Source organism: Patagioenas fasciata, chromosome 11 (assembly GCF_037038585.1).
Source record: "Patagioenas fasciata isolate bPatFas1 chromosome 11, bPatFas1.hap1, whole genome shotgun sequence".
Taxonomy (NCBI): Eukaryota; Metazoa; Chordata; class Aves; order Columbiformes; family Columbidae; genus Patagioenas; species Patagioenas fasciata.
In genome coordinates, this window is record NC_092530.1 from 26,340,040 (window position 1) to 26,368,031 (window position 27,992).

At 46.9% G+C, this 27,992-nt stretch overlaps 2 protein-coding genes across 2 annotated transcripts; one reads left to right on the forward strand and one right to left on the reverse strand.

Moving 5' to 3' along the window:
• The first annotated feature begins 1,866 nt into the window (after window positions 1-1,866).
• Window positions 1,867-12,629, forward strand: ITM2A (integral membrane protein 2A). Its single transcript, XM_065846646.2, has 6 exons — window positions 1,867-2,026; window positions 6,124-6,255; window positions 6,395-6,583; window positions 7,969-8,079; window positions 9,184-9,334; window positions 11,548-12,629. The coding sequence occupies exons 1-6, from the start codon at window positions 1,943-1,945 to the stop codon at window positions 11,634-11,636; spliced, it is 756 nt and encodes a 251-aa protein (XP_065702718.1). The 5' UTR covers window positions 1,867-1,942; the 3' UTR covers window positions 11,637-12,629.
• Window positions 12,630-23,854: 11,225 nt separating this feature from the next.
• Window positions 23,855-26,396, reverse strand: GPR174 (G protein-coupled receptor 174). Its single transcript, XM_065846594.2, has one exon. The coding sequence runs from the start codon at window positions 26,016-26,018 to the stop codon at window positions 25,038-25,040; it is 981 nt and encodes a 326-aa protein (XP_065702666.1). The 5' UTR covers window positions 26,019-26,396; the 3' UTR covers window positions 23,855-25,037.
• Window positions 26,397-27,992: the final 1,596 nt, after the last annotated feature.

Genomic DNA, 27,992 nt, shown 5'->3' on the forward strand with positions numbered 1-27,992 from the left:
AGAAATTAGATCTTTTGATTTTCTATGAGCACAATATTCCAAGGTGTGTCCGTCGCTTGCAGCAGATCACAGAGCACAGGCGGTGCACGAGCCGGGGTGTGCAGGCACCGATCTTGGTAAACAGCAAGGGCCATGTCAGTTTTAGTTCCGCGTGCCTTTTCAAGTGAAGGTGTCGGGTAATTGGAAGATGGAGTAAATTGGTTTAAGTATAAAGTAATCGTACAAGATTAAGGTACTGAAAATTATTGATATAATTTACAAACTGCCATGTTGTAGAGAACAGGTATTGCATTGACTATACGGGAAACCGGCTTTATCTGTTTTAAAATCTGTGTTTCAGGGACTTTGATGGGAGTATGGCTTAACTTATTCCTGACGTGCTAAAGCTAGAAACTCTGAAAATTAATTTTTTTGCTGATTTCTTGGTAAAGTAGGTAAAAGTATTTTCTGTTACTAAAGTCAGGGTAGCTAGACATAAAAGACTTTGTTCTCCGACTGAAGTCAGAGTCAAAATTCTTACGAACATGAAAGGGAGCAATATCAAACCTATGATCTTGGAAAGAAATAACAGCGGTGTTCCATCCGCAGAATAACAAGCACATGCTTTGAATGCTGGAATACATGCTGCATTTTGTTTGTGCTTAGAAGAATTACTTATTGCAATATTTGCATAGTGTTCAGTTCTGTTTAATTACAGCTGTCTGCGAGGAAGAGTTCAGCGATGGAGGCACCAGATTCAAACCAGATTTCTTTCTGGAGCTGTAAAGTCAAACTCCAGTGAGACAGACACAGATTTTCATCCGTGTGAAGGCGAAGATTGCTTCAGACGGTCTGATGCACGAAGCCTTTTCTTCTTCTCCCGCTTTGGAGACATTAAATGAATGGTGAAGCCTCATCTTGGCTGTTAAAGATCCCTTGGGATGTATTTCACAAGAGAAGGGAGGGAGCTTGACTAAACCATCCCCATCCCTGCGCCATGCTGAGTGCGGCCCAGAGATGCCCCGTTTTCTCCAGTGATGCCTTCCTGGTGTAAAATAGAGAATTAGACGTGTGTATGATTGTCTGCACGAACGGTGCACAAAGCTAAAAGGAAATAAAATGACCGGTGTGAAGACAGACTTAGGAAACATGAAACGAATGTGCTCCTGCTGTCCCCTCAGCACCTTGTCCTCCCTGGACCACAGCCAGGATCTCCTCGATTTCAGGCAGGTTTTAGGGTGCAAGTCTTTTAAGGCAGGACTTTGGTCTCCGCCCTTGCTTGTGAAGCTCCGTGCAGCTGCAGAATCCCTGTCAGGGAGAGCCATGGTGCTTCTAGAATGCTCTGTGAAAATAAAGGTTGCTCTGGCAGTGCCTGGCATGGTGGACTGGGCTCCAGCACCATTTTGGAAGAGGAGCATTGGGATGCTTTGGCTTGACATGTCTTTCCAAATTAAATTTATATATGTGTATGTATATATATATATATATATTTTTTTTTTTTTTTTTTTTCCTCCGGAAAGACTCACATGTTGATTTTCTAAATTTAAACCTATTGGTTGCCCTTAAAATGACCATTCAAAATAAACACTGGAACACTGAACAGGTTGCCCAGAGAAGTGGTGGATGAACCATCCCTGGAGACATCCCAGGCCAGGCTGGACGGGGCTCTGAGCAACCTGAGCTGGTGAAGATGTCCCTGCTCATGGCAGGGGGGGCACTGGGGGAGCTGGAAAGGTCCCTTCCAACCCAAACTATTCTATAATATGATTGTATAGTGTGATTCCGTGAAGCGCCCGGCCTGCAGGGGGCACTGCGCAAACGGCGGCGGGGCGGGGCGCGTCGTGCCGGCCACGCCCCCCACGCCCCCGCAAGGGGCGTGGGGGGCGTGGCCGGCACGACGCGCCCCGCCCCGCCGCCCAGAATCTCTTCAGCGGGGAGGCCGGCGGTGCGCAGCGGCAGCGCAATGGTGAAGATCGCGTTTAATTCCCCCTTCGCCCAGAAGGATGAGCCGAAGAAGGAGGCGGCCGAGGCGCTGGTGGCCGACAAGGTGCGGAGAGTGGGGTCTCTCCGCTTGGCGGGAGGAAGCGGGGCCGAGGGGCGGCCATGAGGGGGGTTGGCAGGAGGAGGTGGAAGCAGCCGCCGCCATTTTCTCGCGGAGGCAGCGGGCCGGGGGAAGGCAGGCGGGTGTCTGCGGGGTTCCCGGTTCTCCTCAGCGCTCCCTTTGGTGCTCCCCGGTGCTGGGGACCAGGGGAGTGTGCGTGTATAAGGGCGGGTCGCTCTCCTCAGGGAATGCAGGACTGTGAGGGCCCCAGCGCGTCGCGCTGCGCAGCGGTTCGCGGTTCCCTCAGTGACCCGCGGCCGTTTTCCGCTCGGGAGGGCCCGGGGCGGTGCCGAGCTCCGGGCTGGGCTGACATCCCCGGGGCAGGCCCGGGCTGTTTATCTCGCAGCTGGGCCTGTGCCACGGCCCTGTTTCCTGACGGGGTTTTAAACCTTCCGAGCTCGAGTCCTGCTGAACTCCGCGGTTCAGCTCTGTCCCCCACCCCGTGGAATTCACAGAATCACAGGAGTTGGAAGGGACCTGGAAAGCTCATCCAGTGCAATCCCCCATGGAGCAGGAACACCCAGCTGAGGTTCCACAGGAAGGGGTCCAGGCGGGTTTGAATGTCTGCAGAGAAGGAGACTCCACAACCCCCCTGGGCAGCCTGGGCCAGGCTCTGGCACCGTGAAGAAGTTTCTTCTCAAATTTAAATGAAACCTCTTATGTTCCAGTTTATACCCATTGCCCCTTGTCTTATTACTGAGAAGAGCCTGGCTCCATCCTCCTGACACTCACCCTTTACATATTTATAAACATTGCTGAGGTCACCCCTCAGTCTCCTGGTGCCTGCAGCTCAGACCCCCAGGAAAAAGCTGTTTTGCAGCAGTGTTTTCCAAGCACACAAAGTGGGTCTGGGCTCATCCTCCGCTTGCTGTTGCTCTGAAAGCCTCGTAGGCAGCTGGTTGGAGCGCGATGCTGCAGTGAGGTGTCTGAGTTTCTGCTGTGTCCAGCTTAAATTAAGAAACCTGCCATAAAGGGTTTTAAATAGAAATCTGGACAAGTACTCTGTGGTTGGCTTTTCCTTCCTGACGAGTTGCTGTGTCGCTGGCTTGAACTGAACTTTCCATATCTGCGGCAGACTTTATTTTGAAGATGTTCTGCTTAGCTGCTGATGTTTTTAGCCAGGTGAAGATCAACGTCTAGGTAAATAAATCAGTGGCTTCAGAGGAGGAATATGGGATGGACAGAGTTTATTTGTAAACACAAAAAGCAAACACCCAGGGACTTGGACTCTAGTGTCTTTCTTTTTTCACTTTCTAAGCTGTAATCAGGAAAGCAGCTCGTCTGCCAGCCCGCGGAGCCTCTGCCTCTCCTCAAATAGCCTCCCGTGGAAAGGGGAAGCAGCGCAGTGGTGTTGTTGCTCTTCTGGGCTTTAAGAGTTGTATGTGTGCACGGATAATACAGTAGCACCCAATTACTAGATCAGGAGGAGCGTAAAAAGCAGCGATACAGTGTAGATAAAGGCTTAATTTAAATTTTGAAGGTGTCATTAGTCTGGCCACTTTCTTGTAGGACAGACTCATCAGGTATTTCTGAGGCAACTTGTACATCTTTTGCTGGCTCTGTATCATGCTGGTTCTGAATATAATACTTCCAATATACACTTCCAGCCCTTCTTCTCTTGATAGCTGCTCTTAGCAATTTAGAAGCTACTCATGCTGTTTTGTTATACCTGTCACAATATTCTCCGTGTTTGCAAACGTGTATGTGGTTTTTTAACAGCTCTTCACCCTGACTTCAGGGCTTAGAGTTGCGTGTAAACATCAAGTTCACCATTTTACTCCGAGACAAACTTGTTCTAGTGCTTGTTAATGTCTCCTTTTGCTGGAATATTTGTGCAGAGCAAACAGACTTAATGGCCAATGTTGTCTGAAACAGCACAATTAAAGTCCCCTAGAATATCTGCACAAAACCCTTCAGCTTGCAGAATACTCTCCCTGCAGATACTTTGGAGCTGACTGTGTCAACAGTATCCCTTGAGCTAAGCTGTAGATGTTAACACAAGTGATTTTTCTTCTTCCCTCTTAGTCCTAGTTTGCTTTGCTTGTTACTGCACAGCTTAAAACTGCATTTTCTTTGCAGGTTTTTAATGACTTATTATTTTTGAGCAGAGGCTTTGTAACCTATTGGAGCAAAGCCTTGGTGCTGTGTTCTCTTATCAGCTCCGTCAACTCTTTCTTCTCTCAGATTCAGGCTACCTACATTGCTTCTGAAATGATAAATACCTTTGCTTTGTTTGAAATGCATATCGTGCAACCGGAGCTAATTACATGTCGACATCATCGAAGCACTAGGACGGCTGTGGTGCCAAAACCTCCTGCAGACTGTTGTGTTCAAGTAATGATAGACTAGATGAGTAATATACTGAAAGGTGGAGGTGAAGGTGGCAGAATATAAAGAGAACAGAATCAGTCTTAAAAGCCGGTTAACTGTGAAAGATGTTTTTCACGTAATGGCGTATAAATGTGGCATAATTCTGACTTGAAACTAGTTGGGGTTTTTTTTTTGACAAAATGCTTAACTAACCAATTGTGGCAGCTTGTGTCTTGCTGAACCAACATTTTTCTGTTTGGAGGATGCGAGAGAGGAATGTAGGAGTATTGACTTTCGCAAAACAGCTTGTTATTTGTTTCAGTAATTGCATAGCTGATGTGTTCGACTTTTATACTGCTATATCTTGCTGATCATGGAAATATGTGCGGGCTTTGTAATAATACTGTGGCTTGTTGTGATCACAGGTCACTTAAATATATTGTGTTCTACAAGAATGCAAATAGTGGGACCCAAATAATGAAAGGCAATGGAAGCTGCTGTGCTAAATCCAGCTACTGACCCTAGGAACAACACGAAGAAAAGCATCTTTTGCTGTGAAACCCAGTTTTTTCTTCCTGACCAGTAGAAAGAGCAGGTCTTGAAAGTGAGCTCCTAAATACCTGAGTCATGAATCATTAAAGGGACATGCTTGACCAAATGATAGATTATCTAAACATTTTGGGGTTGTGTTGTTGCTGCTGGTGGTGGGGTTTTTTGTTTGTTTGTGGGTTGTTTTGTTTTTGATTTTGAAGACCCAAAATCCTGTGTATTTGCCCAAAGGGAACGTCACTTCTGATTGTTTAGTATTTGACAGTACCGTTGCTGTTGTCCTCTCAGCTCGGCTTGTGTGAATCTTTCGCTGGGAAGTCCAGAAAGGCATGGAAAGAACTCTGGAGCATTACAACTTGCTCTTCAGACACCAGTCAGTATCACACAAATCATCACTATGTTATGTGATGGTGGTAGTAATTTCTTTTGGATCCAGTTATCTTCTCTTTGAGAGAACACTGGGAGGAAAAATCAAGTCCGTGAACTAAAGAGCTTAGTTTCAGGCTGATAGAAACAAAACTTCCCTGGGACTTGGGTGGGAAAAAGGGTATTTTTGAAGCTGCAAGGTAAGATGTGCCACAGGGACTTATTTTTATTTGGCATGATTTGAAGCTGTGTTTAAGATGATGAGTGGTTCTCTTTCTTAGCAGACCTCACTGGTGCATGTTGCAAGTTCTAAAACCTGAATGTTTCACTTGAGTGTCAGGTGTTCCCCAGCTAATAAACAAAGTTGCATCTTATTTTTTTTCTGTTAGTCCAGTTTTGTAAGGCAAAGTGATGTTATCTTATTCCAGGAGGAGGGTAGGAAATAGGCTTTTGGGAATAGGCCTGAAACACTGTGCCTTAAAATGACCTTGCTCTACAGATCTTGCTTTCCTTGTGCTATATTGCAGCTGCAGCACTGTATCTTTTGTTACAGTTATTTAAATTTCTCGCATCTCAAATAGTTTCCTGATAAAGGTTTGTCTAGAAAGCATTCTCTAACTAAGAAAATATCCATTTCTACTGTTTGAAAGCTGATCTTAATATCATGTGCTTTCTTATTATATGATGCTTGACTTATGATTCTTACTGCACGCCTAGAAGAAACAGGAGATAATGGGTCAAAGTGAAGAGCAGATAACAGCTGACTTTAGGTTCAAAGCGTCTGTGCTTTCTAAGTTCTCATCCCTTTTTACGTAAAGGATCCAGAGATCGCCACACACGGAGGTGGAAGCTCATCTGGAAGATGTCTGCTGACTCTGCTGGGTCTGGCGTTCATCTTGGCAGGAGTTGTTGTCGGTGGAGCCTGCATCTACAAGTACTTCATGCCTAAGGTGATGTGAAAGTTCTTTTTTCCATAAGCGTCACTGAATAAAAAAAGTGTAATTATAAACGGATTACTACTAAGTGTTAGAAATACAGTTTTAAAGCACCATTTGCAGTAAAAATAACTAGACTTGCTCTTATTTCCAGCACAAGGTGTACCGTGGTGAAATGTGTTACTTCGAAAATGAAAATCGTGATCGTGCAGTGGAACCGTATTTCCTCCCCATTGCTGAAGAAGCTGACATTCGAGAAGATGACAACATAGCCATCATTGATGTGCCCGTTCCAAAGTTCTCAGACAGTGATCCAGCAGCGATCGTTCATGACTTTGATAGGGTGAGTATATGGGAAGCAATAAGAAGCAGCCGGTCTTGTTGCTTACTGGGAAATCATGGAGCGGATGGTAATCATAAGAACTTTAGGGTATTCAGTCTGGAGACTTTTAAAGCTTCCTGTCAATGGAAGTTTGTCTTTGGGGATGGGTTCAAGTGTGGGAGATCAAACCCTTTTAACTCTGTAATTGTACTAGACTTAACTTCTGCAAGGGAGGAGTGTTACAGGATTGCTAGGGGAGTTTATACCCACAACGACTCTAACTCAGAACAACATTTGTCTCTGCTCTACAGCTTTAAACATTGTTACCCATAAGATGTCTGGAAGTGACACTTGCTATGTCGTCAAGATTCCTATGTAAATGAAATTGGGGGTAGGAGAACATTGTAAATATGAGTTAAGGAACAGGGAAACTGAGGATTTGGTCTGAGGTTCTGCCAAACTGCGCTACAGCAAAACGTAGAATTCCAGAGAAACATGGGTTGTTTCTCATTGGATAAGTGAACTGAAAAATCACTTCAAGTGGCTGAAACATGGAACTTGACAAAACTGTGTTAGTTGCATGTAGTTTCTCTAAAGCAAAGATGAAAGGATGGTTTTAATTTGACTTCTTAATTAGAAAATTGCATTGATAGTACTCATAATTATCCTTAGCTGTAAAAGCTCTCACAGGTTGTATGCAAATCAAACCTTGGCAGTGCAGATATAATCACAATAAACCCACTAGAACTGACCTCTGCATGTGCTGCCTTTAAGGGTAGCAGAGGATGGATGTGGCCAAGCTGTACTACCTGTGTCCGCAGTATTTGCAGCTTTTATTTGTGGTGTCTTGACAGACTCTTGGCTATAACTTAAAGGATTTGGGTGACTTAAGAACTTCAGTTGATTCTGGTGAAGTGCTATGCAAAATAATAATAAAACAAGTAGATATGTTGATAATTTTAGTTTGTGCAGTTGTTGCACTCAGTGGCAATCCTGATGTGACTTTCTCGAGACTAATACTTTTTCTGAAGAACTATTTACAGGGAATGGTTGCTTATCAGCAGCTGGACACCTTTTGTTTTCACTTTGCTTAATTGGACTGCTTCAGTTACGAAAGCGTACTACCAAATACTTTCTCTGTATTAATACAAACTATAGCCACTTAGAATTATGACAGAAAAAGCTTTTAGAGTCAGCTCTCACTTCTGCACAGAAGTCCTGTTGGAAACCTCTTTGCGAAAATGGCGATAACCAAGTTCTTAAACTAGACAGTCCTGGAATGCATCACTTTGATACTCGCTGGGTGTGATCTCCAGCTTTTTGAGCTTCCTCTTTGGTCCTTGTAGAACTGTGTTCCAACAATCAAAGGCCATGCTTAATCAATGGAAAACTTGTTTTCACAATAGCTCCTGACGGCGTATCTTGACTTGCAACTGGGTAACTGCTACGTGATTCCGCTGAACACATCCATAGTTATGCCACCAAGAAATCTGATGGATCTCTTTGCAAAACTGGCGGTACGTGGAGACTTTATTGTTTGGTTATGCTGAGCAGATCACTTTGGATACGAATGCTGGGTGTTGCTCCTGAGCTAGAACAGTCCTCTTGCCATCAAAGTACATAATCCCTTGGCTCAATCACTGTGCTGAAGTTAAGGCCAGCTGTCGGTGTATATTATGTTGAGTAGATTCATGCTTAATGCTCGTATTAATACCTAGCTTTATGAAAGCTGAAAGCAACTAGCAAATAGAGTTAAATTTAGCAGTTATAAAGGAATTTGATAGAGCTTCAAATATCATTGGAAGCCTAAACCTGAAAGTTACGACTGGAAAGCTCAGCTGCACTGCAAGAGTTTGAAGGAAAAGCACAACGCTCACTTGTTCTTCTGTTCTGTTGGCACTGCTGTTCTGTTACACTGGAGTTAGGAGCTCACCATGAACATTTTGACTCTTCAGTAGCCAAAACTTTTTATTTTTTTTCCCCGAGATGACTTATGGGTGAAGTTGATAGTTTGCTGCTACTTCCAAATCAAATGTGCTACTGAGTTATCTTGTGTCAAATATACTTTTTGAAAAAAAGTAATTAACTCCTCCACATCTAGTGCTAGAGGCCACCTGATCTGGCTTAGCTTGTTTTATTTTATGTTTCTTTAGCTTCATGTAGACAAACTCTGAAGTGTGTCTCCTTGTCCCCATCTTTAAGAGTTGGTCCGGAGGGGTGGGAAGTAATCTCAAAGTGCTCTGATCTGGTGAAGACTTCACTTTGTAGGTCACACTGCCTTCTTTTATGGGAAATATATTGCCTCAAACATGGAAACTTTCCTGATACTTTGTTTCCACTTTAACTGTAAACTTTCCCAGGTTCTGTTTATATTTGCTTCAGGTGAGGTAATGTTAAGGTTAAATGCACTTTGTTTGGGTGAAACTGCAACTATTTGAAGTACCCTTTGTCGGTTTTTAACTTCTGTGCTATGCAGCTGTCCAAGACCAGTATATCTTAGTACTGAAAAGAAGGAAAGCTTAAATCTACTGCTTGAAGCCCTTCCAAAGCAAAGAATAAAATGTAGTGGTTTGTCCCGTTGTTAGCAGAATACTGTTTATCAAGGTTTTTTTCTGTTCTAGACTGGCTCTTACTTGCCCCAGACCTACCTAGTCCGTGAGGAAATGGTGGTTACAGAGGAGATAGATAATGTGTCTGACCTGGGTATCTTCATATACCAACTCTGTGTTGGAAAAGAGACGTTCAGACTTCAGCGCAGAGACCAGATAACGGGTAAGTTCCCTTCAATAAAAGAATGAATCTAATGTTTGAGTAGGGAAAGGGTAAATACTTAAACCTTCGGAGTTTTTCGACTTGGAAATCTGTGAGTGTTCAACATGAGCTGAGTCCACTCAGAGCTGGTGGGTATTTTCCTGTACTTTCAAGCATGTATCTGAAGTTTCATTTTGACATGGCGAGAGAGAATTTTGGTTATGGAATTAGAGGTTACATGCACAAACCAAATTTGAACTCACGCCTGTTTCGATTCCAACTTTTGGTTGAAGTTTTAAGTTAGTTTGCCCCCCAAATTCATATAATCCATCTGATCATGTTAGTCTCTGTGGGTGCAGCTTAGTCTGTCCTGTCCTATCTAATGCTGGGTTACAGGAGCACCAAGTAAATGCATCATCTTCTGGTTCACTTGCTCTGAAAACCAAAAAATAGTTGAACAACGAGCTCTGGATATCCCAGACTTCTCTCTAAAAGAGGAAGAACACCTCATGGGAACTTCTGAGCTCTGTGTCTGTACTGCCATGTTTGGTTTGTCAGCACTCACTGCTCTGGTTTTCCTGCCAACCTCTTAGACACGAGTTTCCTCAGCCCAGTCCCAGTTTACAGCCCCAGATCTGCTGTTTGCTGGGGCCTGCAGCCTGATACGAAACGGAGGACTCTGCATGTGGGAGCATAAATCTGGTCCAAGAGTGTAGGGCATGTGAAGAACAGTAAATGTGGCTTTAAGGGAGGGAGAGGCTTGTGTCCCTCAGCTGTTGTGAAGATGCTTTTGTGAACAAGTCTAAATTGGCTGCTGCTGTGACTGGCTGTAATCTACAGGCAGAACTATGAAGAGTGTTCATAGTGTTTCCGTAAATCATCTTGCTATAGCATGTTGTTGACATCTTTGCTGCATAGTTAAAGACTTCTACAGAACACATGTACAAAAGGATTCTAGTGGATGAGTAATGCTTCTTGGTACAGTTTCTGTTCTGTAACCAACCCTGTTTGCCCTTGGGGAGGAGGAGGGCAGGGTACCTAGTCAGATGGAAGGCTGCCGCTGAGGAGAAAATTGTTCAGGGACAAGGCTTGTCTTGTCCAGATCAAACTTCTGGCACGCCTTTCTTCTATTGTGTACAGGCCACGTACATGTAAAGCATTAGACTAAAATGGTTAAACTCCTGTAATTTGTCTGGAGTCTTCTCCTTTAGCTGGTAGTGCCTTGGCCCTCAGGTTTGTGGAGTTCATGGGTTCACCTGTTAGATCAATCTGACCTTTGGTTCTGTGGCAGCTCCCTGGAGTTGTACCTGAAGGTGTGGAAGGAACCAGACAGGTTATCCTCACCGTTCAGTTCTGTATTCAGGTAGTTTTAGCTTGTACAGGCATTAAGATTGAGATTAATTGAAGGGCAGCCTTACCTAGGAAGTGTTTATAAATTAAAGCAACACCTTGCTGGGTTGGATTGAAGAACTAGTGCTTCTAGACTTTGGGTAGTGTCTCTTGCTTACTCTGAACACTTCTCTGCTTATTAAACGAGCTATAAATCTTTTGCAATTGTTGTACATTAAAGTGACTTAGTTGGGCAGCTCGGTTTTGATGGCAGGGCTATGATATTCTGGTCTCCTAGTAAAGATTCACAACTGATAGCTGGTAAACTGCCTGTGTGAGATCTGATGCTGGCATGTCCCAAAATAGAGAAAATCACTTTAATAGTGTTAGGAAAAACTTCAGTAAGGTGATCAGCCAAGTGGCACATCCTCCCAGGGCTCTCATCAGGGTGCGGACTGCTCTAGAGAAGCAGGCTCTGTGTTCATACATCCTGGGTGGGAGGAAGTGCTGATAAAGAACTGGGTTCTTTTTCTGCGCCCTGACTTTTTAAACTCTTTCTGTGTAATTTTAGTCTGCTTTGCTTTTTCTTTGTGCTTACTTTGCCATAAACTATCTGTTTAGTGACACTAAAATGTTGGTGAGGATACTAGGAAAAAAGTGCTTGTGTTGTCCCCTGAGTAGTATGTGTCCCCCTTTTTCTATTGTTAGCATTCTGAAAATGAGGGAGGCTTTTCTGGTAGAAAACAGACTGGTACCAAGCTCTGATGGTAACTAATGGCTGCAGAAACACCACGTACTGAATGATTGTATCTTGCTGCCTGTTCATAACGATACCCAACCTGTAAATACTTGCTGCTGGGTTCTAGATCTGCTTTACTTAGGCTCTCGTCTTCTCTCGTCCCCAGGTCTGCAGAAACGTTCAGTGGAGAACTGTCACTCAATCAGACACTTTGAAAACTCTTTCGTTGTTGAAACAAAGATCTGTCAACAGTGAAGGGTGTTGGATGGGAGGTGACTAGTTCACACCTTCATTGAGAAGTCCGAGCATTAGACGTCGACTTCTTAAATTAAAACGTGCAGTGATAATCAAAAGCCTTATGCATTTTCTGTGTATTGCTTGTATTTCAAAAGACAGAGTCACCATTTCAGCTTTCTTTGATCCTTGATATAACTTTTTAGTTGTCTCATGTAAAACTTAAATTTGAGTAAGGTTTTTGTTTAGAAGGTTAATATCAGTTTATCTGTTGAATGTGTTTGATTTAGTGTAATCTGGGAATGGCAGAAAAATATATATATATAAAAATGTTAACCAATTCCTTGGCTGGAACCAATTCTGTTCACCTTAACTTTCACAGAATGATTAATAGTAACAATCTGTGGTTTGCACATCTTGTGTAGTTCTGTAGAATAGCTCTGCACTAGGCATCCTGGCTAAGAAACCCTTCTGATGCGTACCATTAAAGGTTTATTTTAACTGCCATGTGTGAAGCATGTAAAATCCAACCTCAGTAATCATAAACCTCTAACACTACCCTCTTTCATTTTGTGCAATTACTGTATTGAATTCGTATGTATATTTGGAACCTTCCCCGAGCTTACGTTTAATTCTTCTACCTTTATTTGATTTTGTGGTATTTAGTTGTTAGATTCAGATAGAGTTGCTCTTAAAGCTTGTCAGTATTTTTGGTTATGAATTGGTTTATCCTGTAACTTCCTATTTCAAGAATCTGTTCTGATATAGCTCACTTGTGAACGTGACTGTAGTTGTAAACTTAAACTACTCTGGCTTATATGAACTTTTTAGATCAACTTTTTATGAGCAAGTAGCATTACTACTGCAGTCAGAGCATTGTTCCTTTTTTTTGAAAGCTGCAGTATTAAGGTAATGAAGAGTTAAGTGTCCTGCAGTTGATGAACCTGAGAGTTTTATTAAGGGACTTTATATTGGCATAAATTCTGCAACCCTATAATAAATGTTTCTCTAAAACTTTGGCATTTGTGTGACTTCATGGTGCTCAGAGGTGAGAACGCAGCACATGGCACGCGGGGGATGCGATGGTTGTGGGCCTGGGGCAGCATGCAGCGCTCTTCCCCCTCACCCTCCTCTCTTTCAGCTTGTGGAGCCGAGTTTCTAATTCCTGTTGCTCTGGAAGTGCTTTGTGGTGCAAAACAAACTTGAGCGACAGGGAGGAGAAGACTGTCAGTTGTGGTACAGCAAAGGAGGGCTCCATTCTGGAATTAATCCCTTTGAATGTTGGTGTTGATGAGGCTGGTGATTAAAGGTATGCTTGTCTTTGTGTGTTAATGAGAAGTCGTCTTAGCATATCATAATAGACCAAGACAGCAAAGGGTTAATCAACAGCTTATAGCACTTTTCAGCATTAATTCATGAACTTTGCTGTGCTTTAAGCTCAAAGCTACAGGAGCACTGCGGTGAGATTTCAGGTTACTCAGAGCTAAAGTGTGTTTTGAACCCTTCTGGCTCTCTGGGAAAGTAACAGGGATCACGTAGCTGGAAGTCACACAGCAAGCAGGTTCTCTGCACTAGGAACTGGGGAGTAAGTGACAATAGGTGTAGCTGCTCTCAGTTGTTGTTTACAAAGCTTTGCAGAGGAAAGGAGCGGAGTGTGGCCCCTGGGAGTAGGGAATTCTGCCTTGGCTTCTGACGTGTGTGCTGATGTGACGCAGAGGACATCCCAAAACTAGAGCTTTGGTTTGCTTATCTCTAAAACAGTAGGTGTAGGAGAGTATTTCATTGTGTACTGAACTTGACTGAAATAGAATGCTGCAGAAAGCACTGATTATTGTCATTGCGGGTCAGGTGTGCTTTACTGAAACAGGTGTGTGGTAGTGGGGGACGTTTCTGCTGCAGACTTGCTGTGTGCAAGGAAGTTCTATCTTTGAGCGTCAATGCAGCAGAAGGCTCATGCTAGACGAACCTCTAACCTGCTGTCTACCTGCAGACACGGACCAGGAGTGCCAGGAATGCTTCCAGATGGGCTGGAGCAGTTTCTCTTGGTAAAGATTTTTAAAAGACATGAAGTCAGTTCCATAAGAGTTATTAGATGTTCTGGGCAGTAAGCCAGCACACTCGAAGGAACAGATTGCTCTTACCTGCTCTTGCCCTGAAGAAGCAGCTGAAGTTCAGGTTGTACCTGTGGTGTCCTGGGATTATCATCTGCCCATCAGCGTTTTGTGCTGGGGCTGGGTCTGTAAATCAGAGGACTGCAGATTTAAGGATGCTTCTCTGAAAACGCTTGCTACTCTTGGGATCTTCTAATGCTGTTCTTCAGTTTGAGGAGCTCCGTGTCTTTGGCACCAGTAGATGGCACAGTCGGCAAGCGCTTGGGCGTAAAGTGTGCGGAACTGGTTAAAAACTTGGTATGTTTATTCTAATATGAAGGTTTTCAGGTATTTTGCGAAAATGACACCTAAAAATGGCTTGATAAAACCTTCCTCTAGGTGGTGTTTATTGTCTTTGCTTGGTTTTTATCTGTAGTAAAGAACATGAATGTGTTTATAATCCAACTGTAACCTGGGTAAAACCCTATTAAATATCTGAGTGGTGGGTGGTAACTGCAGGGATAACATTACCAAGATGCAAATGTATTTACTGGGGTAGCCTCTGTTTACAGGCGTGTTCACTGACCAAGGAACCAGTGTGCACAGGACAGTTGTCAGCACCTGTGCACTCGCTTATTGCAAGTTGTCTGTAGCTTGCACGTTATTTTTCTGACACAGTATATTTAGATATGTTTTAAATACCTTTATGAATGCTAAGCTGACAATGCAGTGCTTTGCATGGTGGTTCTTCTGGCATCACTTGTGAGGGTTTTTTCAAGTTTAAGTGCTCTAATCGAAGAAAACACAATGAAGAGCAAAGCTGACTCTGTTAATTGGAGGAGATGCTGTTGACCTTTGCAGAAGCCCGATGACTCCGAGTGGTAAGATGGGGTGGCTGCTGGTGGTGTGTGGGGTGGGCATTCCCATTACAGTAGGTGCTCGTCTACAGCAGAACTGCAGAGTTTCCTCCAGCCTGATTTTGTAAAAATTGATAGGAATTAAACTGGTATTTGCATATATAAATACCTTGAGATGAAGATCTGGGGAATTAAAAATGAGGACAGCATGGAGACCTTTGAAAGACATTCCGAGGCCTCAACCTGTGTGAAATAGAGCTTTAGCACCTCAGACTCGATAAACGTGGCTGTATGCGAGACATTTTCACAATAAGCTCAGCTCTGTACTGTGGGCTGTTGTGGCACAGCCGGGCTTAGGGTGGCAGTGAAAAGCTCTGAGCAAACCCCCCCAGCAAAAGTCACAGCGTGTCCGTCTGGAGGACGAGGAGGCTGCTGGGACTTGAGCAGGACCGGGCTGACCTGTGGACTTCAGTGGTTCTTGGCATCACAGGGCAAGGCACCAAAAATTCAGGCGTTATGGTGAACGACAGCAGAAATATCAGAGAGCTGAAATCAGCTCTGACCCTTATTGACGAGGGAGCAGCCGCCAGCTTTAGATTCCGTACATGGATGCTTTAGTTGGGGCTGAGCTCGAGGTCAGGCTCAGAAGGATTAAAGCTGCTGTGACTGTCCTAATTTTGAGCTGTGGGGGTTGGCTTGGCTGGCAGCTACAGCACGGAGCCTGAACGCTGGCACCGATCAACGCTTCCAGGCTGCAACTCAAGTAATTATATATACAGATAATTGCGGTCACACTATTTCATTAAAATTATTTCTTCATTATGTGTATATTTGCGATCCTGCCTAGGCAATATAAATGGGTGTATTTCTTCTCTTGAGAATAATTAAAGACTCTCCACCTAGCACTCCACCTCCAAAGGAAATCATTTCTTACAGTGTAACTGTTTTGTTTACTTGAGTATTTTCTCTGTTTTCGTACCATGTCACCTGCAAGTTCCACATTAACAGCTGTGCAAGTGAATTTATTGTCCTAAAAGGCCTTTTGAGTGTGGCTGGAGCCATTATGTGTCTGCTCCAGGATGGCCAGGTTCTCCTGAGCTGCTCCGTTTTAGGCCCTGTTGACGGTAGAAGCTGTTGTGGGTGAAGCCCGTGTGTGGACACCCGATCTGGAACAAGGACGTTGTTCCCACAGGTGATAATCCCTTGTTGGACTGGAACCGGGTGCGTTCATTCTGGAGGGAGAGCGCCGGTGTGTGGGGTTTGTCAGAAACAGATCCATGGAGAGAAAACCCTCCGGTTTCCAGTTAATGAGCAAAAATCCCTTGTGGGAGGAGAGCGTGTACAGGGATTTTTGGTTTGTGGGGTGGTGATATCGGTGCTGACCACGCGCTCTCACTTGATGATTTGGTACTTTGGTTTCCCTGCAGTCGGTGGTTGTAGCTTCTTTGTCATCTCGCGTTCTCAGCCCCTTGCGCTAATTAATCCTTAATGCTTAGAAAAATAAGAGGGATGTTGGGGCTGCTCGCCCCTTCCCAGTGTGCTGTATGGCCCCGTGTGGAGTTGGGAGACGTTAGTTGAGGAGACGAAGCTGTATAGTTTTTTTGGTTTTGTTTGGTTTGGGGGGTTTGTTTGCTTTGTGTGGTGTTTGTTGTTGGTTTGTTTGCTTTGTGTGGTGTTTGTTGTTGGTTGGTTTGCTTTGTGTGGTGTTTTTTGTTGGTTGGTTTGTTTTCAATGGGGGGTGGGTGTGATTGGACTTTCCCACAAAGCAAACGGTAGCGCTTCTGTGGCTGTGAGCTGAGCTACAACTGCTGGGTTTTTCACTTAGGGTTCTAGTCTGAAGAGACCTGCAAGCACTTCTGCTTCTCTTGTCCACCTGTGCTGCAGCATCAGCTGCTTTTCCTTGATGCCCAAGTTCTTCCTGCTCTTCCCGAAGCTTCTGTGTTGACCGCTCTTGCCAGCTCACAAAGCACTGCTGTGCCAGGTGGGTGTGCGGATGGCTGAGGAGCAGGAATCACACCCCAAAGACACTGTCTCCTGTTCCCAACTGCCTCTAAAGTGGTTTTTACAGCAAAGGTTTGCTGGGTGGTGGCCGGGACGTGTGTAGGGGCCGGGCTGAGCTGCACCCAGAATCCCTGACCGCTGCTTCTTGCCGAGGCTCCGTTTGCACCGCACATCAGGAGCCTGGGCTTTCAACAGGGAAATGACTCACACCAGCTGGGGGAAAACAAAGTTCTTGGCCCAGTGCCATGAGCGTAAGAGAAAGGAGCGAGTTCCACATCTCCACAGCTTTTGTAGTTCTTCTATAAATACTTCACTTGCAGATATACTGGGGATCGGCACAATCTATTTGCAGACTCACTATAGTCATTGGTTTTTTCAGTGGAGAGAATGACTTCCCTGTACAAAACTCTTATTTTTTCATTTATATTAAAAAAACACCCACAAAACTGATGAACAAAACAGAAAAACAACCAACCAACCAAAAAAAAAAACCCAAATGAAAGGACACTGAGAAAGCAAAAAGAAGAGTTTTGTAGGTTTGGGGCTGTCTTGTGTCCCGGTGAGTAGTGGGGTGATTTGCCCCACACCAAACTGTTCTGGTTCCCCGTCTGTGGGGGACACCTGGGATGGGATAAATGAACCAGAGGGAGGAATTTGGGGTGAAGGGACTCGCGGGACGGTGCTGCACTGATGTCTGTGGGCTCGTGCTGCTGCTGCTCTGGGTTTCACAGACTGAACCAAGAGGAAGGCGCTGGGATGTGGGGCTTTGGTTGGCGTGAACTCACTTAAATAAGAAACCTCTCATTAAACTCCAAACTCCAAGCCGTGCGTGTTTTAGCTTCTGTTTTACATAGGTCGCCTGGGAACTTTCTCTTGAGCTGCGCAGCCCTCGGTCTGACCACAAGGAGTTACCGTTTCTTTAAATATCAACTGTGTCATAGAATAGTGGAGTTTGTGCAGGATAACGGCGCTGAATCACAGGGCTGATGGCAGATTGGAGAAACCAGTCGGCCAAGGCAAATTTGGGTGGATTAAAGGTTTTAAAATACATTTTTAAATTTCCCCCCCCGCCTTGGGAGTGCTGGGGTGGCCAGCAGGGAGGCCAAGCTGAACATGGGGTGCTTGGAGCTGACATTGCGGTTGGTAAAAGCCGTAACCTTCACTTAGCTGGAACCCCACCAAAATATTCCGTTCTTACATCCCTGTTGAAAACCGGTAGACAGATGAGTCAAGATCTGTCGATTCTCATAGTGTGTTATGGAAAGGGGTTATGCCATTTCTGGTCATCCCACCTTTGGTGGTGGTTCTGTTCTTTTCTTTCGATTGTAGCTCAGGCACTTTCTGACCATGGAGGCACCAACCCATGGCTTCGGTTCTTCTTTCCCTTTAGCTTTGGTGGCACCTCTGTTGAAGCCCAGAGCTGTGCACTGACTCTTACTGGGATAAGGACCTTTTTTTAGGTCTAACTGATGCTGAAACGGGTCCTGGGGACATCTGGGTGTGTTGCTGGACCGGCTTGATTGGGGGTGGCCATTGCTCAGTCGTCACCTCCACAAAGGACAGAGATCCCTTACCATGGAGCCCTGACTGCCACCAAACCCCACCTGAGCCCCCAGCAGCCGGGTTGTTTACGGAGCATGTCCCGTGTTGCTCTGACGTAGGATCCAGAAATAGAGCTGGGAGCAGGAACAAGCACCCAGGTCTTCCCCTTTGAGGAGACTGTGCCAACCACCACAAGTCGTGTCTGTGTCTGCTCCCTGTGCCCAGGACTGGCTCACTGAGCTGCGATATTTCTTGGTTTTCCTTCCTCCTGCTTTGGTGGAGCAGCAGCGACTGTCCTCCGAGAGAGCAGAATCAGGCATTCACACCTCTTAAATTGAGGAGTTTTCACCATTTTCCTTCCTCCTTAGGGCTGTGTGTAGAGGGAGGTGCAGTGACAGCCTTACCCCTTCCCTGTGTTTTAGAACCAGGGTACATTCCCCCCCAGAGAAACTGATGTGATGCTGAATTGTCAGAAACCACAATCCTATGTTAAAGCTGGTCCTTAGAAGGATGCGCCTGACCCTGGATCAGGCATTCTCTGAGGAGGAGGATGATGATAATAACAATCTGGAAGATGATATATTGATGCCCACAAGCAATCTCTGTTACAGCTGGAGGTAATTCCTAAATTAATTCCCCTCGTAGCTACTGGAACTGTGATGAGAAAGGACATTGCTGCTGCTTCTCTGCTGTGGTTGCCCTGGCTCTGGTGGAGCGGAGCCTTGGACAGGGCTGAGCCATCAGGAGGCTGAACCCAAGTCACCTTCCATCCAAAAATACCACGTGTCTGTCCCCGTTTCCTCCTGGGAAGGTCAGTGTGTTCCTTAATGGAAATTAATGGGCCTGCTGGCGTCAGTAGGGGCTTTCCCTGGAGTTCAGGCGCAGGAAATAAGGAGCAATATAAAAAGTATGAAATGTTTTTTTGGGGTAATTTGTCAGCATTGAGAGACTATGGATGAGTCTTTAGTAGAGAAGAAGGCATTTAAGACCCACTGGAGGAAAGAGCTGGTGAGAAGCAAAGCAGAGCTCCCTGTACCTCGGACTGTGTGTTTCAGCTGGAATGTCACGTTTTCACCCCGAGTTTCCCAAATACTCTCCTTTGTGGCATGTTTTTCTTCTAATTTTGAGAAGTTCATAGAGTTTTCTTCTATTTCAGCAGCATTTCCCGTGCAGGGATGTTCTGAAGTGCAAATCGCTGTGTTAGAGAGAAGGGGAGTGCACCAGGTAAACCCGATGGGTTTTGCTCGTCCCATCAACCTCATTGCGGCAGGGAGAGGTGGTACCAAAACAGCTGTTGCAGATGTGTTCTGGCTTTTTATTACTCTTATTTTGTTCTTGATGGCTTTAAGTAACTGGAGTTTTTTCAAAACCAGGTATTTTTGACCACTAAGCGTATCATATACATCATATTCACATAGAGCTCAGTTTATCAGCCCAAATGCCGGAGCTTCTGGCAGCGTGAACCGGGCACTGTCCGCACAGCTCCAGGTTATCTGTTCTCTCTTTGGGTATTTATCAAAACACCTCTGACAAGATTTTATCTTCTCCGTTTGGTTTTGGACTGGATGGGATTGACTTGTAACTGGGTCAACTCACTGTGGTTTTTATTTTAGTTATTAAGGTTTGAGGAGGGGGGTTTGATGCTCTCTGTGCCTTTAAGGCAAATGTGATGCTGGGGAAAATATTAATTTTTAGCCTCTAACAGCGAAGTGGAAAAATAAGAAGGAAGTAAACAGTGAAGTAAAAAGCGTCGAAGTTTGCTGCTGATGCAGCGTTAACCAGAGCAGGAAAATCTAACGTTGGCTACGGAGAAACGGGGAAACTTCTGAGAAAATTGAGCAACCAGATAACAAGGCAGCAAATGAAGTCTAGCGCTGATCAAATAAAAGATGCGTGCGGGGAAACGAAAACTCTGCTTGGGTGAGAGGAGCTGGAAATGGGCATCTTCATGGAGAAAGGAGATCGTTTGAGTTACGTGGTGGCTCCTGCGCTGTGAGTGGTGTGGCGGGGTGAGGAGGACGTTGGAAGACTCAGTGCTGTGGCCACCAGGACGTGGCCTCGCTGCCGCCCAGGAGGTGGCCGGGGGCCCTGAGCGTGGTGTCACCTCACGGAGGCACCAGGAGCTGAAAAGGGAACCGATCTCTCGTGGCGCAAGAGGAGGGGACACCAAAAAGCGCCCCAGAGCAACAGCGCTACGCTTGCAAACAACATACGGATAACTAAAATAAGGAATTAATTGCCACTGGGATTAAGAGATTAGATGTACGTTGGTCAAGCAGGTTGGAAAAGAGCTTTTTGTGGCCACCAGCAGCAAGTGACCTGCTTCGGTGGTGGCTCAACCCAACTCAACCATCTCGAGAAGGCGTAAAGAGGAGATCAAGAAGAGCCGCAGGCGCTCCCACGCTTCCGCAGCAGCCCGCGCTCCTGAGTGCAGTTTGAAGCCTCAACGTGCAACAAAACAAACCCAAACCACCCGTCTCGTCTCTTCTGGTGGTGGCAATGACCCGGAGGAAGCCGTGAGGGTGATGAAACCCTCGGCAGCTGTTGCAGGCGGTGCCGGCGCTTTGCGCGGCGGGAGCTCAGAGCGGCTGCGTGGGAGGCGATGGAAAGCGGGGGGTGCCATGTGCAGCTTTCGGAAACACCCCCAGAGCTCAGCTCCCACCCGGAACTGTCATCCTCGTTCGCCTTGTTTTGGTTATAAATAAGACTTCCCAAAAAAAACCCCTTGTCTGGGTGCTGCTTCTGTACAGCTCAAGGTCCACAGGCACCCCCAGGATGTCTGTGCTGTTGCCGCAATACCTCTGTTTTCTTTTAAGCACAAGTTAAACTGAACTCTGTGTCAAAAAGCCACTTGTCGCTTCAGCACCAAGTCCCCCTGGCGAGGTGGTTGCAGGGACCTTGGTGCTTTGCTCCTCAGCAGTAACAACCCCCTTGGGGCAGAGGCCGCTTCTTGAGACACTTCATGCAGAATAAAGGGGACGTTTGGGGTTTTTTTGCTTTCGGTTCCATTCTCGTTCAGATTCCCAGTCCAGTGCCCCCGACCAGACTTCTTAAAAAGATTTCCGTGGGAATATCAGCGTCTGGTTTTCTGAAGAAAGTATTTCCATGGGGATATCAGCTCCTGCTGGGTTTGAGCAGGCTGGGGAGAGCTGCAGCCAGGGCTGAGCGCAGCCCAGCTGGGCAATCGGATCTTGCCCAGGACCGAGCTCAAAGCTGGGCAGAAAAGCGATTAAACAACACCTGCTTGTTGCTGCTGCAGTGCTTGGGCATCACTTGTCCTCTCCAAACCTCGTGTCACTGCTTCAAGCTTTTTTAGGTGGCAGAAACGCAGTAGAACATCTCTCTGGTAGTGTGTGATTGCTCCAGGGCTCAACGTGGGCTGGTATGGTGGAGCTGAGCACATGAAAAATACACTTTCTGTTAATTTAATTAGCATCTTGATGCTCCAGACGGCTGCGGCAACATCAGCCAAAGGCTTGTGAGACCCCAGCACCGGAGAGCGCGGCAAAGCCACGCGAGGGGGCAGGTCAGTCTGTCCCAATGCAGCTCATGCGAGCGACAGGTCAGTCTGTCTGTCCCAACGCAGCTCATGCGAGCGACAGGTCAGTCTGTCTGTCTGTCCCAATGCAGCTCATGTGAGCGACAGGTCAGTCTGTCTGTCTGTCCCAGTGCAGCTCATGTGAGCGACAGGTCAGTCTGTCTGTCCCAGTGCAGCTCATGCGAGCGACAGGTCAGTCTGTCTGTCTGTCTCAACGCAGCTCGTGTGAGCGACAGGTCAGTCTGTCTGTCTGTCCCAATGCAGCTCATGCGAGCGACAGGTCAGTCTGTCTGTCCCAACGCAGCTCATGCGAGCGACAGGTCAGTCTGTCTGTCTGTCCCAATGCAGCTCATGTGAGCGACAGGTCAGTCTGTCTGTCTGTCCCAGTGCAGCTCATGTGAGCGACAGGTCAGTCTGTCTGTCCCAGTGCAGCTCATGCGAGCGACAGGTCAGTCTGTCTGTCTGTCTCAACGCAGCTCGTGTGAGCGACAGGTCAGTCTGTCTGTCTGTCCCAATGCAGCTCATGCGAGCGACAGGTCAGTCTGTCTGTCCCAACGCAGCTCATGCGAGCGACAGGTCAGTCTGTCTGTCTGTCCCAATGCAGCTCATGTGAGCGACAGGTCAGTCTGTCTGTCTGTCCCAGTGCAGCTCATGTGAGCGACAGGTCAGTCTGTCTGTCCCAGTGCAGCTCATGCGAGCGACAGGTCAGTCTGTCTGTCTGTCCCAGCGCAGCTCATGCGAGCGACAGGTCAGTCTGTCTGTCCCAACGCAGCTCATGCGAGCGACAGGTCAGTCTGTCTGTCTGTCCCAATGCAGCTCGTGTGAGCGACAGGTCAGTCTGTCTGTCTGTCCCTATGCAGCTCATGTGAACGACAGGTCAGTCTGTCTGTCTGTCCCAATGCAGCTCATGCGAGCGACAGGTCAGTCTGTCTGTCTGTCTCAACGCAGCTCGTGTGAGCGACAGGTCAGTCTGTCTGTCTGTCCCTATGCAGCTCATGCGAGCAACAGGTCAGTCTGTCTGTCTGTCCCAATGCAGCTCGTGTGAGCGACAGGTCAGTCTGTCTGTCCCAATGCAGCTCATGCGAGCGACAGGTCAGTCTGTCTGTCTGTCCCAGCGCAGCTCATGCGAGCGACAGGTCAGTCTGTCTGTCCCAGCGCAGCTCATGTGAGTGACAGGTCAGTCTGTCTGTCTGTCCCAATGCAGCTCATGCCAGCGACAGGTCAGTCTGTCTGTCCCAACGCAGCTCATGTGAGCGACGGATCAGTCTGTCTGTCTGTCCCAATGCAGCTCATGCGAGCAACAGGTCAGTCTGTCTGTCTGTCCCAACACAGCTCATGCGAGGGACAGGCCAGTCTGTCTGTCTGTCCCAGCGCAGCTCATGCGAGCGACAGGTCAGTCTGTCTGTCCCAGCGCAGCTCATGCGAGCGACAGGTCAGTCTGTCTGTCTGTCCCAGCGCAGCTCATACGAGCAACAGGTCAGTCTGTCTGTCCCAACGCAGCTCATGCCAGCGACAGGTCAGTCTGTCTGTCTGTCCCAATGCAGCTCATGCCAGCAACAGGTCAGTCTGTCTGTCCCAACGCAGCTCATGCGAGCGACGGATCAGTCTGTCTGTCTGTCCCAATGCAGCTCATGCGAGCAACAGGTCAGTCTGTCTGTCTGTCCCAACACAGCTCATGCGAGGGACAGGTCAGTCTGTCTGTCCCAACACAGCTCATGCGAGGGACAGGTCAGTCTGTCTGTCCCAGCGCAGCTCATGCGAGCGACAGGTCAGTCTGTCTGTCCCAACGCAGCTCATGCGAGCGACCGCACTCCTACACCCACCTTCCTGTAACGAGAACCGTTAAATTTCATATGAATAAACCCCGTTGCTATGGCAGTGGGGGAAACGGCTCATGTGGTGCCCGACGTGTTTTCTGGGTGGGAAAACTTCAACTTATTGAGGTTTTTCTCACTGAACAATGTCTGAACTCTTTTCTTTTCCCCTCTTCAGAAGCTCAAAGTAGCTGGGGGGGGGTTGGATGGGACCATCCTGCATCCAACCCAATGGCTCCCGCACGCTGGTCCATGGGAGCCTGGGCTGGTGATGCAGGTGGTGAGACAGGGGACAGCGGGCCAAGAATTACATTTAAAATGTAGAAAAAAAAGTATATATTTTTAATTATATACAACAAGAAATCAAAAAATAAATACTGTTTTCATTGCTGTGAACAAATTACAATATATTCCTCGGTTTCCAGGACTTAGCAGCGTGTCCTCAGCCGACACGCTCGGGTACGGACACGCTGGCTCGGGATCCCCGAGGGGTGAGGTGGTGGAGTTGGGTTTTATTATACAGAAGGGTCTTTCCACGTTCCAGCAGTCTTTGGGGTTCGCACTGTTTTTCTACAAAATATATATCTTTTTATAAATTAAATCTATAAAACAACGCTTGCATTAAATAAAACCCAATAGCATCACAGTATTTTTTTACATTTCAAAATGTAACGTTTCAAATGCTCACAGGAAAATGGATTTCACAAGAAGGTGCAAACGAAATACCAGTCGAGCCCAAAGCGTCTGTTGTTTGATTTTAAAGAAACTATTATTAAAAATAAATCCACAGTTAAGAATGTGTTGGGTGGCACCTTTGACTCTGCTGGTAGTGAGTTCCCTTTACAACACAGAAAGGTTTGGTTCCTCTGGTGGGGTTTTATCTGTGCTGCTGTTAACAAAGAGTAGATGGGATGGCACAGGGTGAGTTATCAATGAACGGGAAGTAATTTGCCCCATCTCTGGTGAGAAGAGGACCCGGAAGGTTTGATGAATCAAAAAGCTTATCCAGGGCAGCAATGTGGCCCCAAACCAGAGCCAGAAATCGGAACCAGTAGCACGAAAATAGTGTCTGGACACTTGAATGACTTTGTGATGTGTGGATGTGTCATTTACTACACCCCAAATGGAGGCTCGGTTAATTATGTAAAAGACAAGTCCCTTGGGGCCCCCTCTAAATGGTCGGTTTGGCCCAGGGGGTTGACATTTGTCATCGCTGTGTTGTCTTTCCCTTCACAAAAATATAATCCTGTGTCACCTACTGATTTTTAGGACCAAATTCTTTGCACATAGCCAGACCCCGAAACCTTTACAGCCTCTTGCTGCAGCCGGGGTACGCGACAGGACACAGGAATCGCGCGCTGTTATCTATATTCAGAGAAAACTTGCAACCAAAGTATGAAATCAATATATTTTCTGTCAGGTTTGGCTTTTTGGTTGGTTTTCTTTCTCCAGGCCTCACTCACATCAGCAGAAGCTTCTCTTGAGTTGTTGTCCTCAGTGCCCCAGGGAAGCAAGTTGGACCAAACCCCAAAATATAGTGAGCTTTGGAAGTCCTGGCACCGTTTTGGGGAAAGCCAGCGCTAGCAGTCCATGGAGTTCTTCCTGAGGATGTTTCGGGAGCTCCTCCTCACGTAGCCGAGGTTGTGGAGCTGGATGCTCTCCTGCAGCTCGTACCTGGACAGGCGTCTCCTGAACTCGTTTGTAGTAAAGTAGTAGATGACGGGGTCCAGGCAGCAGTTGAAGCTGGCGAGGCACAACGCCACAACGTGAAACACGGAGATCACTTTCTGCACGCACACGTTCTTGATCTTTTTTGTCTTGACAAGGAAATCTAGTGGAAAGCTGATGTGATAAGGCGCAAAGCAGATCAGAAATACCACAGCGCAGGTGAGAATCATCTTTAGAGCCTTCTTTTTCTCTCCGAGGTCGCGCGAGGCAGAGTTGTTTTCTTTCAGCGATAAGATCGTCTTCCACGAGCAGTAGAGGATGATGAGCAGGGGAGTGATGAACCCCACCAGCTCACCGACGGTCGTCATGGCTATGGAGATGGGAAGGCTGAGTTGCTTCACAGGGAGGTCCACAAAACACTTGTTCTTAGCAGCCTTGTCCAGTCTGAGAAGCGGGAAGGGCAAGCAGCCGATGCAGACCACGACCCAGCCCACGATGCTGATGTACACGTCGTAGATGCGCCTGCAGTCGCTGAATTTGAAGGGGTACATCACAAACAAATACCGCCGGACGCTGATGCAAACCAAGAAGTAGATGCTCGCGTACATGTTGACGTACTTCAGGTAGAAGCAGAACATGCAGAGGCCCTCTCCAAATTGCCACGTCCCTGTCAAGTAGTAGAAAATCCGCAGGGGCAAGGACAAAACCTGCGATAAGTCGGCAATGGCTAAATTGATCATAAATATTATGGCCCTTTTAGTCTCTTTCATGTACTCGTAAAAGACCCACAAAGCTAACGTGTTTCCTATTAGCCCAGGGACCAGGATTAAAGTGTACGTAATGGCATAGTAGAGTTTAAGGTCTGTTTCGGTGCAGTTGGAGCTGTTGGTCATGGTTGTCCTCCAGCTCCGTGCTCAGCCCAGGCATGGTAACATCTTCACTATGGTAACGCGGTAACTGTGTTCTGCAGCCAGCTTCTCAACAGGTTCTCGGGGCTTAAATCAAAACCTTCAGCCTTGGAATCTGCATGTGAGGCTTCGGTTACCAGCTCATCGTGTCCACTCTGGGGAGGAGCTTCGTTATGGGGTGAGTGAGCTGACTAAAGTCTTGCTCGTGCTCTTTGTCAGAAGTCACCGTAGTCGCTCGCAGGATCGATGGGGGGGATCCGCGCCGAGAAGGGCACCGTCCCGTGCCGAAGCTGCCGACAGTTCATGGCCGGAGCTGCGCCGCTGTCACCTTTCGGGTGGCATTTCCCTCCACGCGGGATCTCGGCAGCTGCAAGACAGAAAGGTGCGGTTACAACCCTGCGGAGACGCGGGGCTCGGGAAGCGCGCGGGGGCACAGGAGCATCTCCAGCAGAAACGTGCGGCGGTGGCGGCCGCTCCTCCCGCCTCGCACACGCTGTGCCTCGCCCGCGAAGGGAGAAAAGAACCCTGAGCACTAAATAGCGCATGTGTTTCATTGCCCCTACAAACCAGCCTGCAGTACTGAGTAGAAGTCACCCCGATCGCGGGGTGCATTTCACTTTCTGCAGCCCCATCTTTCCCAGCTCCAGCTTTTCCAGAATATAAACGGTACTTGCATCCAAGCCCACATCCTAAACACCTTTTGCTGCAGAGCTGCCTGCATTATATTCAGATGTGCTCACAACCGCTTTTTCTAAGCCTTTCCTTTCCCCATCCTGTGCATGTGACTGCTGTGGCTGCTGGAAATATCAGATATTGTCAGCAAAGCGACTGTAGGTGGCCCTTATTTTCAAACAGTTTGCATGGTAAGAAGCTGATATTATCGGTAGCTGTCAGACACACACAAAAAAGTGATAAATAGAGAGGAAATTCAGATCTCTGTCCAAACTCTCAGGTTTGCCTTTTACTGCAGCACAAAGAATTAACCTGCAGGTCTAAATGGGAGAAGATTGTAGGTACTAACCAAAACACAGAAAGCACATTTATAAAGGCGAAATTATATCCTTCTGCAGTCCCTGATGTGTTTTGAGGTATAGGCATTAAAATGTGAACAGTTATTAATGAAGCCGATGCTCGACACTTGCCAGAGTGATTGCACCAAACTTTGCAGTAGCTTTGGGTAGAAACAGAAAATCTTCTACAAAAGAAACGTTTGGGGGCAGCTTTTCTTGTCTGCTCCTGTAGTTTCTCTTGCAAATCATTGAGCAACGAGTCCAAGGAGACCGAGTTGTTTCCCTTTCTTCCAGGGAGCCAGCGTCTAACATCACCATAGCGCAAAATGGCTCGTGAAATAATCCCATTAAACTTCAGAAGCGATGATTAATAAGCTGTAGAGTCAATTAGCCTTCTGTGCAAAGACTTTCCAATTCTTTTATCAATTCTCCACCCAGCCTCTGATGCACAAACCTCCATGACTAATTCTAGAAATATGAGTAATTTCTTCATCACACAGAAAAGCTAATTGGCTCTCACCTATTTGTTAGGTTTTGTCCATCACTGACGGGTAACTTGGGTCAAGGGCTTTGGTTTCCATTTGCTGGAGCTTGGCCGGCGCCAGTAACCAGGAGGGGGTTGTGGTCGTGCCCTGGGGCTCCCTGGGGCTTTCTCAGCAACTGGTTGACCCCTTTGGGCAGGTTCCTCCCTTCTCTGTATTGGGATTGAGCCAAGCCGAGTGGCCAGAAATTCATAGAATCACAGAATGGTCTGGGTTGAAGGGACCTCCCCAGCTCCCCCAGTGCCCCCCCTGCCATGAGCAGGGACATCTTCACCAGCTCAGGTTGCTCAGAGCCCCGTCCAGCCTGGCCTGGGATGTCTCCAGGGATGGGGCAATTGCCTTGCTGGGCTTGAGAAAATGCAGAACATAAGGAACAGGCAGAGCGGGCTGTGGTGGAAACGCATCCA

Coding starts and splice junctions, on each gene's coding strand:
- ITM2A (XM_065846646.2), top strand. CDS start 1,943: ATGGTGAAGATCGCGTTTAATTCCCCCTTCGCCCAGAAGGATGAGCCG. Junction 6,256..6,394: donor ACAAGTACTTCATGCCTAAG/GTGATGTGAAAG, acceptor TCTTATTTCCAG/CACAAGGTGTACCGTGGTGA. Junction 8,080..9,183: donor ATCTCTTTGCAAAACTGGCG/GTACGTGGAGAC, acceptor TTTCTGTTCTAG/ACTGGCTCTTACTTGCCCCA.
- GPR174 (XM_065846594.2), bottom strand. CDS start 26,018: ATGACCAACAGCTCCAACTGCACCGAAACAGACCTTAAACTCTACTAT.